Source organism: Muntiacus reevesi, chromosome 18, assembly GCF_963930625.1.
Source record: "Muntiacus reevesi chromosome 18, mMunRee1.1, whole genome shotgun sequence".
In the NCBI taxonomy this organism is placed as follows: domain Eukaryota; kingdom Metazoa; phylum Chordata; class Mammalia; order Artiodactyla; family Cervidae; genus Muntiacus; species Muntiacus reevesi.
The window spans coordinates 6,223,674-6,238,140 of record NC_089266.1 but is presented as its reverse complement, the minus strand read 5'-3'; the positions used below and the strand labels follow the sequence as shown (position 1 = coordinate 6,238,140).

The 14,467-nt window shown below is 52.0% G+C and overlaps 1 protein-coding gene across 1 annotated transcript; it reads left to right on the top strand.

The window, feature by feature from the left end:
• Positions 1–2,735: 2,735 nt before the first annotated feature.
• On the top strand, positions 2,736–6,918 carry LOC136149524 (protein CD300H-like). The gene is made up of 3 exons (XM_065909860.1): positions 2,736–3,051; positions 4,637–4,691; positions 6,786–6,918. Exons 1-3 carry the CDS (start codon positions 2,736–2,738, stop codon positions 6,916–6,918), a joined length of 504 nt encoding a protein of 167 aa, XP_065765932.1.
• Positions 6,919–14,467: the final 7,549 nt, after the last annotated feature.

Genomic DNA, 14,467 nt, shown 5'->3' with positions numbered 1-14,467 from the left:
TTATCGCCAAGATGATTAAAATCAGGAATGTCATCTTGATACACCAGAGAGAAGGGTGGGGGGAGCAGAGAACTAACACTAATTGGACAAATCAATTAGACAAGATTTTCTCTTGTTACTTAACCCAATCCTTGAAAGTGAAAGTGAAGTCACTCAGTCATGTCTGACTCTTTGCAACCCCATGATCTGTAGCCCACCAGGCTCCTCCGTCCATGAGATTTTCCAGACAAGAATACTGGAGTGAGTTGTCATTTCCTTATCCAATCCTTAATTTTTATTAAAACAAGAGACTGTATGGTGGAAGGGAGGCTGAGAAGGAGGAGAGATATGTAGACATATAATGGATCCATGTTGGTGATAGCAGAAACTAACACAGCATTGTAAAAATTTTTTTAAATAATAAAAATTATATAAAATTAATTATGTTATTTACACATTAATAAATATTATTTATTGTATTAAATAAATAATAAAAATAATAAATAGATTTAGAAAAAGACAGATAAACTCAGAAAGGTGCAGATAATTTATTCAAAATCAGTTCATAAAGACACACACAGACAATGGACTTCTCCAGAAGTCCAGTGGCTAAGACTGTGCCCTGTCAATGCAGGGAGCCTGGGTTCCATCCCCGGATAGGGAACTAGATCCCACATGCTGCAACTAAAGATCCTGCATGCTGCAAGTAAGACCCAGCACAGCAGAATAAGTAAATTAAAAAGATATATATACACACATATAAAGGACATAGTCAAGATTCAAACCAAATACTTTTATATCCAAGGGCATCGGGCTTTTTAATAGTACAATGTCAGTTATGTCTAAGTCCCCAGTGACTGTCCCTTTATGTATGGGGGCCCTGATGCACTGTGGGCCCGGTGCCTCTCTGGGGGTCTGGGCTGGCCCCAGGTGGTGGGGCGCGAGGGGCTGGGTGGGGGTGTTCCTGCTCTGTGGGCCCCTGGAAAGTGAGACTGCTGGGAACGTGGTCAGTCCTGGTCTGAGAGAAAAAGTCAAGGTTTCTTTTTGAGGCCCTGGGGGGCAGGGAGCTAGATCTAGGGGGTGCTGGGGGAGCCACTCATGCTGGCTCAGGGTCAGGGTCTGGCGGAGCATCAGAGGGCAGGGAGGTTCTGGATGGAACTCCAGTGTCCCTCACGTTTCCCATCCGCATCTGAGGAAGCGGGGCCCCAGATCTTGAAGGCTGGGGCCCAGGCAACTCAAAGAGTCGAATGTCAAGAGTCCAGGCCAGGAGTCGCCCTCCTCCCGCGCCCCGTCCCCCCCCCCGCCCTTCCCTCTTCCCTTCCCCTCCCTCCCATCCTCGTGGTCAGAATTGGACAGACAGCGCCTGCAGGGCCCAGCAGCAGATGCACAGAGAAGGCTCAGCGCGGGTGCCCCCTCTCGCCGTGAGCCCTAGGCCTCAGCGTGGAGGTCTCCCGGCTGCGGCATTTCGCCCCCTCCAGCAAGGTTGCTGGACCTCAGCATTGCTGACCTGGGGGCGCCTCGCTCTGTGTGGTGGAGGGCTCCTGGTGCACTGAGAGATGTTTAGCAGCATCCCTGGCCTCTGCCCACTGGATGGCAGGAGCAGTTCACACCCTCCCTCTCCCTCCTCCCCCGCCTCCGCAATGGTGACCCTCAAAAATGTCTTCAGACATTGCCACGTCTCTCCCGCCGGGACTATCGCTGTTGCTTGGGAACCACTGCACTGGGGAATGTTGGTGGGAGCAGTAGACAGCGTTCTGTTGCGGAATATAGGTCAGTGGGCCACTTGGACTTGCTGGGAAATCAAGTGTCTAAATTCAAGATATTAAAAGTGAAGAAGTGGGAATTCCTTGGTGGTCCAGTGGTTAGGACTCAGCATTTTTCCTGCTGAGGGCCCTGGTTTCCATCCCTGGGGCGGGATGGGGGACTAAGATGCCACAAGCTGGGCAGCTCAGCCAAAAATTTTTTTGAAAATGAAGAAGCAAGAAATGTATTTTTTATGTTAATTTGAAGATTAAACAAAAGCAAAAGGCTCCCAATCTGTGGGTGCCAGTATATTGCCTCAGTGGTTGATTGGATGGGTGGATGGGGAGAGGGAAGGGAAGAGAAAGGGAGGGAGGGAAGGATGGCTGGATGAACAGACAGACAGACAGGTGATCGGTAAGGAGATTATTTGGGCTTCCCTGCTGGCTCAGATGGTAAAAAACCTGCCTGCAATGACAGAGACCCGGGTTTGATCCCTGGATCAGAAAGATCCCCTGGAGAAGGAAATGGCAACCCGCTCCAGTATCCTTGCCTGGAGAATCCCATGGACAGAGGAGCCTGGCGGGCTATCTAGTCCACGGGGGTGCAAAGAGCCGGGCACGACTTAGCGACTAAATAGCAACCATCGTCACAGAGCTCTGGCCTCCCTCACACGCTTGTTACTCAGTTTGTTAGCTTGTTAGTCGCAAAGAGTCAGACACAACTGAAGCGACTCACACACACACACACAAGTGTATTACATACACAATCCTTTATCAGAAGTTTGGTACTTTGCCAAAACCATTTCTCATCTGACCTTTATACCATTTCTCACCTAACCCATTGCCTCCTTGGCTTCTGATCCCTCCTTCCTCTGGCCTCAGGGTGACTTCCGGGCTCCCAGAGGACCTGACCCCCCAGGCTCCCCTGGCCCAGGCTCTTTAGGATGAAGACACGACTGACTGCATCTTCCAGGCTCTTTGTCCCTGAGTGGCCTCAGCACCGTGACGGGTACCATGGGGGCCTCCCTGAGCGTGGAGTGTCGCTACGAGGAGGAATACAGGGCATTTCACAAATACTGGTGCAGACAGCCGTGCTTCCCGCTTTGGCAGCGGGCTGTGCAGACCAGCGGGTCCGAAGGGCAGGTGAAGAGCGGCCGGGTGTCTGTCACGGACCATCCGGAGGACCTCGCCTTCACAGTGACCTTGGACAGCCTCACTGCAGACGATGCAGGGAAATACAGGTGTGGGGCTGCGACGATTCTGGAGGAAGAAGCACTCCTCGGCTTCCTGCCTGATCCCTTTTTCCAGGTTCAAGTGATTGTCTCCCCAGGTAAGACCCTCCTTTTCTCTGGTACTGGTGGTGAAAGAATCTGGGCTCAGCTCTGCTGGGGCGTCCCAGGAAATCTCAGCCCAGGGGAGAGGAGCTGGGCCTGGTGGTTGCATGTCAGAGCTTCAGGGCCAAGTGCATCGTGCGCACGTGAGTGTGTGTCCGGTGTGTGAGTGTGAGTGTGTAAGAGGGTGTGAGAGTGAGGGGGGGACACCCAGGTTCTGCCACCGCCCCAGGTCCTGACAATGCCTGTGGGCCTCAGGGATTCTGAGGAGGTAGTGGGGGGAAGGACCGGCTGTTATCCCGGATCCATCAGGACTAAGGGCTCTTGCCATCTCCCTGTGCTCACGGGGAACAGGGTGTGTGTGGGGGGGTGGGGGCCACTCCAGAAGAACCTCTTCTCACTCTCCCCTGGCTTCTGCTGTCAGAACTGGGGCCTCTCAGCAACCCAGATCCTCATCCAGGGGCCCTGAGTGGTCCAGGCTCATCCCTCTGAGCGCGTGATCCCGAAGGGCAAGCCCCAGCCCCAGCTCCTCTCCTGGGCCTTTCCTTGGCCTCTGACCGCTGTGCTGACCCAGGGAAAACCCATTCCCCGGAGGCACCAGCAACTGGGCTGGGGGCCAAGGGAGTGGTTTGTAGGCATGGGAAAACCCGAGAGGGAGCCCCCAAGCCTCTGGCCCCTGTCTGGGCCTTAGGAAGCATCACTACGAACAAAACTGGTGGAGGTGATGGAATTCCAGTTGAGCTATTTCAAACCCTGAAAGATGATGCTGTGAAAGGGCTGCACTCAGTATGCTGTGCATATTGTGCGTAAGTGCTGTGTCTCTGTCTGTCTGGCATCCTCTCTGTCTCCTCAGCCTCCCTCTGCTTCTGCTCCCTTCCCTTCTGGACTCTGAACCAGAAGGTTCAGAGTGGTGGGCAGGAGGGAGCCCACAAACCCCTGGACCGGACAAGGTGGAAGGGGGCTGGATGACCACTAGCAGAATATTTTAAAAATATTTCCTTACTTATTTATGGGTGTGCTGGATCTTCATCGCTGCCCACAGGCTTTTCCCCAGTGTGGCAAGCAGCCGCAGCCCTCCAGCTCTGGGCCACAGGCTTCTCCTGGCAGGGGCTTCTCCGGTTGCTGAGCACAGGCTCTAGGATGCTCAGGCTTCAGTAGCTTCCGCTCTGCTGTCTTCTGCCAGCGTGGACAGGGTGAGGGTGGGGTGGCATGTGGATGCCCTGGCTAGGGGGTGGGGCCTGAGGTCCAACTCTTGTGCTGACCTTCACGCACTCCTGTTTTCAACAAGGTGAGGAAAAGGAAAATGCTTAATGCTAGAGGCAATGACGCTGGTCCTGGTTGTGTCCACCTGGACACAGAACAGGTTGGGATGGAGCTGGGTGGAGATACTCCTATATACTGGTCAGGCCTGGGTCTGAGCATGGGGAGGTGATGGTCCCAGAACACCTGTCCAGCCCATTCTGTGAGTTCCCTGTCCTCTGTGGACTGGGAGCCGTGCAGGTGACAGGCAACTGGCTGGGCAGAGTCGTGGACAGGACACCGTTCTTCACCCTCCACTGTTCTCCACTCCACCTTCCATCACAGCCTCCAGTAGCAACAGCTCTGTGTGGACTTCTGGATCGCTCAGCCAGCAGCAAGGGTAAGGTGCATGCCTCGTCGTGTCCTCTGTCATCTTCACGCTTCTTCCCAAGGGCAGGGCTTCCTTAATGAGTCACCACTCAACAAGCATTTCATTTACTTGCTGTGTGCCAGGAACTGATCCAAAGGCTAGAAATATGACTGTGAACTAATGGGCAAAGTTGTGTTTTCATGGAAGTTTCTTTCAAATGGGTAGATTTTAGGCAATGGCAAGATGGATAAGAAGATAGATAGATGATAGATAGATAGATAGATATGGATGATCGATAGATACAAAGATACATACACACACAGGAATAGATAGAGGACAGTTGATAGAGATGTGTGAAAGGAAGGATAGCTAGATATGGCTGGATGGACGGATGGACGGATGGATGGATGGACGGACGGACGGACAGACGGATGACGGACGGATGGATGGATGGATGGATGGGTGGATGGATGGGTGGACGGATGGATGGATGGATGGATGGATGGATGGATGGATGGACGGATAGATGGATGGATGGATGGATGGATGAACAGGTGGATGGACGGGTGGATGGACGGGTGGATGGATGGATGGATGGACGGATGGATGGACAGATGGATGGGTGGATAGATGGATGGATGGACGGACGGATGGATGGATGGATGAATGGATGGATGGATAGATGGATGGATGGATGGATGGATGGATGGGTAGATGGATGATACGTACATAGATGAATATAGATAGATATGGATGGATGGTTGATAGATACATACATACAGAGGATAGTTGGTAGAGACAGATATATGTGACAGGATGGATAGACATATGATAGATAACAGAGGTAGATGGGGAGGTGGATACTTGGATAGATGATAGATAATAGAGGAAAGGTCAGTTAACGGCAATCACTGTGAGGAAAATGAAGCAGGTGTGTAAGGATAGGGTGAGAGGTGTGTGGGAAGATGACGGGGTGTGATGAAGGCGACCAAGATGCTCAGTGAAAACAAATAACCAAGAGATTGTCTTAGTTTAGGTTTGTTCAAACTCGACCCTAAGACACGTTTTGGCAAGTTGATCCCAGGAATAATGGTGAGGGAATGGGGAATGGGGAAGCAGGGAACGCCAGTGAAGTAGACACCAGCGAAAGAGGTGTCGCCGTAGCAACGGGGCTCACTCCCTCTCAGAGACTCCGTGGGGCATCCCCGGGACGGTCCCACAGCGTGGTGAGGAAGCCGGGGTGGGGGTCCACGCGCACTGGTCCTCGTGGTGGGAGAAGATGGAGAGGCTGGCGGTTTTCATACAGAGCGATGAGGGACGGCCTCTCAGAAAAAGTGACGTGTGAGCAGAAAGCTGAAGGAAGTGGGAGAGCTCACCGCGGAGCCTGGAGGAGTGTCCAGGCAGAGGGCTCTGTAGCACATGTGGCCTGCTTGGTGCAGGAAGCCACATACACCCCAAAACCAGAGATCGCCCTCAGGCCAGGGATGTGGGAGACCACTGCTGGTCTCAGTACTGTCCAGGCGGCCAGGAGCTCACGGGGGCCAAGAGGGTACGAGGCGGGGACCAGCAGGGTCAACCCCAGGAGCCCAGGGTAATCTCGGAGGTGACCCTGGAGGGCCGCCTTAGGCTGGGAGCCAGGCGGAGGGCCGGGGAGGTGGAGAGATTAAGCAGAGGCTCAGGATGGGAAGAGGACGCGGCGTTTGTGAGGAGCTGGAGTGAGGGCAGGTCCTGGGACCCGGAGGTGAGAGAACTGGCCGTGAGCTGAGCTAGGAGTTGAGATTGTTGTGGTCGAGACTGCGGAACCATTTACACAGAAGAGATGCTCTCCCATGCGATTGTTAAGGGTGAGTGGGGACTTCCCCGGAGGGCCAGTGGCTAAGACTCCACACTCCCAACGCAGGCAGCCCAGGTTCAACCCCTGGTCAGGGAAGTAGGATTCTACTTGCCACAACTAAAGATCCCGCTTACCACTACTAAGACCCAGTGCAGCCTCAATACCAACCAGACTTGACCTTGATTTTGAGCTTTGAGGCCACGGGACCTGAGCACAGAGGAAGATGGGGGAGGGGCCTGGGCCTCCCGTTGAAGCAGAAACTCACCACGGGTCGCCACATCCCCCCACAGGCCCCGGCTGGGCAGTGCCCACTTCCTGCTCCTGGTCTCCCTGGAGGTGCCCCTGCTCCTGGGCCTGCTCGGTGCCCTCCTCTGGGTCAACAGGACTCAGCGGGCAATTTGTGGGGAGACAGAACCAGTCTGACCAAGACAATCTGCAGCCTTGCCCCCTCGCCATCAGTATCCTGTCCAGAGCAGACTAGAGAAGAACTTCTGACCTTGAACTTCATGTCGCTTTTCACCTTATAGCCAGAGATTTGATTAAAAAAAAAAAACTTAAAAAAGCTTAATGAAATATATCACATACACAAGTGTCTATATGATGTTTACCTGCCTGGTGCTTGGCTGGGGAGAACCGGGAAGAGCATTTCACAAGGGCACCCAGGACCCCTCATTCCCTAGGAGGGAGCCCGAGGCACAGCACCGCTCGTCAGGGGACCCCAGGGCCTGATTTTCTGCCATCTCACCCACCTGCGTTTCTTTCCCCCAGGCATAGATTCTCAACTCTTCATTTCTTCATTCACTCACCAAATACAAAGAGTCTGGCATGTTCCTAGGTGTCAGGGAGAGAGCAATCATTAAAACATGGGTTTATATTCTAATGGGAGTTTTTTTTTTAAAAAATAAAGATATAACACTGGTTTATAATAAGCGTTGTGGGGACTTCTCTGGTGGTCCAGTGGTTAAGACTCCGCCTTTCAATACAGGGAGTGTGGGTTTGATCCCTGGTCAGGGAACTAAGATTCCACATGCCTCATGGCCAAAAAACCAAAACATAAACAACAGAAGCAATGTTGTAACAAATTTAATAAGCACTTTAAAAATGGTTCACATTAAAAAAAAGTCTTATAGAGAAGAAAAAAAAAACCAGACCAGAATTCAGAGGGTGGGGCGACAGGAGGGCAGAGACGACCTCTCGATGAGAGCCTCTGGCTGGTGGGGGAGGCGGACGGGCTGGACAGAGGCAAAGGCCTGGGTCAAGAAGGAGCAGGGGCTGGGACCACCCTCTCTCTCCAGCCGGGTGATCCCCTCTAAGTCAGCCAGCATCAAAAACAGTCTCCATAAAATAGAGCCTCTTGCTCTCTGGGAGGTGGGAGCTTGGGTAGAGGTGTAGTTTACCTTGTTGGGGCCCATCCCTCGTGTCTGAGCCCCAGGTCAGTCGGAAGCCTTGCTGGGTGGATGTGGCATCCGTATTTCCTGACCTCCAGGGCATAAGTGGAAGGTAACCACTGGCATAAGTGGAAGGTAACCACTCGGGCTTCCCAGGTGGTGCTAGTGGTAAAGACCGCCTGCAATGCAGGAGACATAAGAGATGCAGGTTTGATCCCTGGGCTGGGAAGACCCCCTGGAGGAGGGCACAGCAATCCAGTCCAGTATTCTTGCCTGGAGAATCCCATGGACAGAGGAGCCTGGTGGGCTCAGACACGACTGAGGCAAGTCTGCACACACCAGGGCACACTTGGGGCAGTTCTTCAGCCCACCACCAGGTGGTGCTAGTGGCCTCTTGCAGAGCGTCACTCCTTCAAGGACATAGGAACAATTCTACTCCAACCGGATTGCCTCTCAGCTGCTGAATCTGATCCTGGCCACCCTGAGCATCAGAACAAGACCCGTTGCATCCTGACAGCCTTTCCTCTCCAGACTGAGTCCTACCGCCCCTCCCCTCTCGTCAGCCTGAGCTGCCTGAGTAGGGGTCACCTTCCCACCCTGGGACCCACCAGACACGGACCCAGACATCCAGGAGTTCCAGGGCCAGACCTCAAGGGGCAGCCAGGGCTCTGGGGCCCAGTGGGTAGTTCGGACTGGAGTTGATCAAGGTCCTAAAGACGCGTTCCCCAGGGAGGGGCTAGACCCAGGCAGGAAAGATCAGGACGCGTCTGATTCCGGTCCGGGACTTCAGCTTCCCTGAGCAGCCGCTCCCTACTGCTCTTCTGGATGTCTTCCTCTCCGGGAGGAGTGGCGAGACCCGGCGCCCCCTGCTAAACGTGTCTGCTCCCTTGGAACTCGAAGTGGTGACGACTGTCAGTTTCCTTGTATTACCCGTGAGTGAGGGAAGCTGCTGTTCTATCAAACCACCGGCAGACGTGTGGGTGAGCAGGACCCCACGGGGCCTTCCCGGGGTTGGGGTGTGCGGGGTGGTCAGGCCTTCCCCCTTATCCTCTGCTTTAGCTCCTCTCTGAAGTACCTACGTAACAGTATTTGATGCACCGTTCCTGAGCTGTTTTGCAGGGGTGAAAACCCCCCACCAAAGGGAAGATGTTGACTACTTGATGACCATGAGCACCTGGCCCCAGGCCTCCTGGAGCCTCAGGACTGGTAGACGGAACCCCTGTGACACCCCCTGCTCCTTCTCATCAGCCAATCAGAGGATCATGGGGGACCCTGCGACCCACCCTCCTCAAGCTGGCTTTTAAAAATGCTTTGCTGAAGTCTTTCAGGGAGTTCAAGGCTTTCTAGGGTGTGAGCCTCCTCTTCTTGCAGTGAAACTTCCTTTCCTCCGACGTTTCAGTTTGTTTGGCCTCACTGTGCCTCAGGCACGCGAACTTGCATCAACAAATTAAGTTTTAATCCAGAAGTCACTTTATAGCCAATTAATTCCACTTTATGACCATTTGTGTAACAGAAAGTCAGTTTGTGAACTTGGCACATTTAAAATACACTGCAATTTTTATAATCTTCTTTTGGCTTCTCTCCTATTTGTGACTCTAAGAGCTTCAAAAAATAAAAGGCTTTATTTTATAAAGTATCTATCTTATTCCCCAGGTTTCTGTGGAGCTTGGAGAGACCCTGAAACCCAGAAGGAAATAAAGCTGATACTCCTGATCCACTCCCCTTCGAAGAAAGGCAATGACTTGGCTTTAAGCTCAGGCGGTAAAGAATCTGCCTGTAATTCGGGAGATCTGGGTTCAATCCCTGGGCTGGGAAGATCCCCTGAAGGCGGGTATAGCAACCCACTCTAGTGTTCTTGCCTGGAGAATCGCCATGGACAGAGGAGCCTGACGGGCTGCAGTCCATGGGGTCTCAAAGAGGCGGACATAACTGAGTGACTAAGCACAGAACTTTATTAGTTTAATTCTGTTTTTCCATGGCGAAAGAGAGACCCAATATGAAACCGTTAGGTGCCGTCCAGGGGGCTCTGAAGAGCTCTGGTACCACAGTCCTTTATGTCTCAATGCAAAGAATTCAGTGACAACAAAGTGATAGATAAGAAATGATTTATTAGAATAGGATGCTTGTGAGGCTTACAAAAGGGTGGCTGAGAGATATCACGCCCGAGAACTTACTGGGTTACAGTTTTATAATCAAAGGAAAAGTGGGGAGAAGGAGAAGAACTTTGCTTTTCTCGAGTAAATGTAGTGTTTCCATCATCAGCTCCTCCTCCAGATTGAGTAGTGGAGTTTTCTTGTCCCCACACAGTCAAGCTAGGTCCACAAATTATTGTTTTTTATGTGTGCAGAAAGCATTAATTACTGAGCTCACTGGACAGGATGTGGGGCTCATGCCACCATCGTTTTATTTTGGGGAGGCATGTCTTGTGCTTCTGTTGCATGGTTTTGTTGCTGAGCAAGCCTGCTTGATTTTGTGGTTAAGCAAACCTGCTTTCATGAGTAATCATCAACTTACAAGACTTGCAGCCCAGCTGGTAAAGAATCCACCTGCAATGTGGGAGACTTAAGTTTGACCCCTGGGTTGGGAAGATCCCCTGGAGAAGGGAAAGGCTACCCACTCCAGTGTTCTGGCCTGGAGAATTCCATGGACTGTATAGCCCATGGGGTCGCAAAGAGTCTGACTTTGCAACTTTGCAATGACTGAGTGACTTTTGGTTTCACGCACCCACCACCCATTTATTTTCTACTTCCAACCTCTAGTGGGGTAACTATTTAATCACCTTTTGTCCCTTTATTCTGTCCCGATCAAGATCACTCTGGTTGATTCCCATGCTATTTAATGCTCCATTTGACATTTTAGGCTTTTTGCTCTACATGCCTCTCTAGCAGCCCTCTGAAACACAAACAGCTCATCACCTCCGGGGGATGTCTGTGTGTTGGGGGTGTCACTCCGTAGGAGGGTTGCCATGGCCTCCTCCAGGGGATCTTCCCAACCCAGGGATCAAACCCAGGTCTCCCGCAGTGCAGGCAGATTCTTTACCGCCTGAGCTTAAAGCCAAGTAATTGCCTTTCTTTGGAGGGGAGTGGATCAGGAGTATCAGCTTTATTTACCTCATAGAGGTTTGGGATCTCTGTATCAGTTCCTCGCAGGAAATCTTTCTGAGTTAGGTCTTCATGTGCAGACTTGAGAGTTGAAGAAGGAAATTCCCACAGGGCCAGATACACACGTATGTTGGTCAACCCTTTAGAAAAAGGGAACAATAGGAGATGTTTGCATATGAAGAGATGTATTATAAGGAATTGGCTCACCTGGTAACACCACTGTCTGCTGTCTGTATGATTCACGCCAAGTTCAAAAGTTTGAGAAGCAGAAGTGCCAAGGATAGGAAGCAACCAGGCAGGAAGGGCTGAAGACCTTGTTCCTCCACCCGTCACGCTAACTTCATTGGACCAACTAAAGGATGCCCGCCTACACTGGGAGATCAGATGAGATACAAGCAGTCCTTCCTAAAGGAAGTCAACCCTGAATATTCACTGGAAGAACAGATGCTGACGCTGAAGCTCCAATACTTTGGCCACCTGATGTGGAGAGCCTACTCATTGGGAAAGATCCTGATGCTGGGAAAGATTGGAGGCAAAAGGAGAAGGACGCGGCAGAGGATGAGATGGTTGGATGGCCTGACCAAGGCAGTGGCCATGAATCTGAGCAAACTCTGGGAGACAGTGATGGACAGAGGAGCCTGGCGTGCTGCAGTCCATGGGGTTGCAAAGAGTTGGACACAACTTAGGGACGGAACAACAGCAACCTACATTGGTCAGGAGCAACCTGCTTCACTGAGTCCGCCCCTTCCCACGCTGATCTTCCCGGGAAATGTCCTCGCACACGCCTCCAGCACTGTTCAATCCGGGCACTCTGTGTCCAGTCGGGTAGATGCATAAAATTACCCATCACGACAGGAACCCCTACAGAAAACCAGATGCGTTTCTTGAATTACTGTTGTCATTGCCCATGTTGATTCTTCCCACCAATCAGCACAGCCAGGAGCCGATAGAAACTGCTTTCAGCTCAAGAAGTGTTTTTCTGGAAAGGGAGATACCCAGGGGAAGTTAGCGAGAAGGGAGAGATCTTGGTGGGTGGAGAAGGCGTCGGAAACAGTCCAGATCAGGTTTCTCAACTGAGGTTACCGTGGTGACCAACAAACCTCCCGCTCTGCTTCCTGGGTCTGATGACTGCGCTTCTCCCTCTTGCTGGCCCCTGGCTCTTTCCCCTTCAGAGTCACCCGATGGTGAGGGGACACTTGGGCCGCTGTGCCAGGGAAACCTGGGTTCGGGCCTTGACACCATCACTTATGATATGCTTCTGGTCAGTTTGTTTGGGCTTCCCAGGTAGCACAGGGGTAAAGAATCCGCCTGCCAGTGCAGGAGATGCGGCTTTGATCCCTGGGTCAGGAAGACCCCCTGGAGAAGAAAATGGCAACCCACTCCAGTGTTCTTGCCTGGGAAATCCCATGGAAAGGGGGGCCCGGTGGGCTGCAATTCAGCGGGTTGTGAAGAGTCAGACACGACTGAGCGACTGAACACGTACACATGCAGTTTGTTTACCTTCTGATTCGTGGGAAAGCTGGCTGGGAGAGGTGAGGTTTAGCGATACACTCTTTACTACATGAAAAAGACCAGTAAATGAAAAGTTCTCTCCCTCCCCCCAAAAAAAATCAAGCAAACGTTCTGAAGTATAATTTCACATTTTGATTTTGCATGTATGTTCATTACTTAATTTTTTATTTCCATGTTTTGGTTTTTAAATTCTTTTTTAAAAGATTTATTAGAGTTTATTTGATTCACAATGTCGTGTTAGTTTCAAGTGTATAGCAACGTGATTCAGTTACACACATACATGTATTCATTTTCAGATCCTTTTCCCATATAGGTTATTATAGAATGCTGAGCAGAGTTCCCTATTTTTCACAGTAAATCCTTGTTGGCTATCCATTTTATGTACAGTACTATGTATTTGTTAAGCCCAAACTCCTAACATATCCCTATCCCCACCCACATTTTTCCTTTGGTAAACCATAATTTTTTCCTGAAATCTGCGAGTCTGTTTCTGTTTCGTTAATAGTGTCTTTATATCATTTTTAAAAAACTGGACTCCATGTATGATATCATATGATATTTGTCTTTCCCTGTCTGACTTACTTCACTCAGTATGACATTCTATAGGTCCATTCGTATTGCTGCACACGGCTCTATTTTATTCTTTCTAAATTGGTGCTTAAATTCTTTTATCGAGGTATAACATACAAACAGAAAGGGCTTGAGGAGGATTGAGATGGAGACAGCTGTAATCACAGAGTTGTAGGGAGAGAAGGCTACTGTAATACCAGGGACGAAGGAGGGAGAAAGAGAGAGGGTTAGAGAAACAGGATTTGGGTTCCAGGAATATTGTGGCCTCTGATCTTGCTAAGAGAGTCTAGAAGAGGAACAGATCTGGGAAGAGAGTGTTTAGGAGGAAATCAGTAGACCTGGCTTGTGCAGGACAAGGTCGAGAAACACATAATGTGGGTGAGATGACTCAGCGCCTGGACCGACCTCCCTGTCAATCCCAGGGGTAACTGACCCTAAATCAGCACGTCATGAGGATGAGTCACTCTGAGTGAGGACAGACCTGCCTGCCCACCTCCTGGGAAGGACCACCCCCGCTGTCGGCATCTCTGCTCATCACTGCGAGCTCAAAGGAGAGGCCAGCTCCGGTGTCTTCGGGGAGACCGCCCGTGTGATGTACAGCCGCCCCCTCCACGCCCCTGGGTGGAGGGTAAAGGGCCCGTGATTCCTGGGGTTCCAGCTTCCCCCTGAGCATCTTTCACCACTGAACTGCCCTCGCTCACACTCAGCTCTCTGTCCTGAGGCTCATGATTCAGTCCCCTCTCAAAAGAAGAGTAAACAGTGAGGAACGTGCAGGGGCGGGGTCAGCGGCTCCCCATCTGTGTCGAGGATTCAGGATGCACACCCGGAGGGAAGGCCTGGGCTGTGGGATTTGTGCTCGGACCCAACAGGACCTTCTGGAAGCATCTGAGGTTGACTGAAGAGGAGCCTGAGGCTCCACGGGGCGGTGCTCTCATGGGTGCCTGGATCTGCAGGTCGGCGGGACACAGACCTGCTGTGGTCACCACCCAGGCCACAGAGGATGGAGGAACCTGGCACCTGCCCCCGGAGCCGTCCACCCTGACCACAGAGGAAATGATGCATCACCAAGGGTGGGGACGCGCCTCGGAGACAGCCCAGCATGACCCAGGTGTTGGGGGCGCATGTGAGGCCCGCAGAGGGCAGCTGTGGGCTGAGCCGAGTGGGCCACTCATCCTCGGAAGGCTACCGCGGACGTCCAGTCACCAGACGGAGCGGAGCCGGGGGTCACCGGCGGGCGTTGCACATCCTTCTGCTCCTTACCCCGAGCTTTCTGCGCGCGGCTCAGCGCCGGCCGCCAGGAGGACTCTGGGGACCAGGGACAGGGCTGGACCAGGAGCGGAGAGGCGCAGAGGAGAAGTGGGCACCGAGAGGGAATCCCCTGAGGAGGCCTGACCCTGTCCC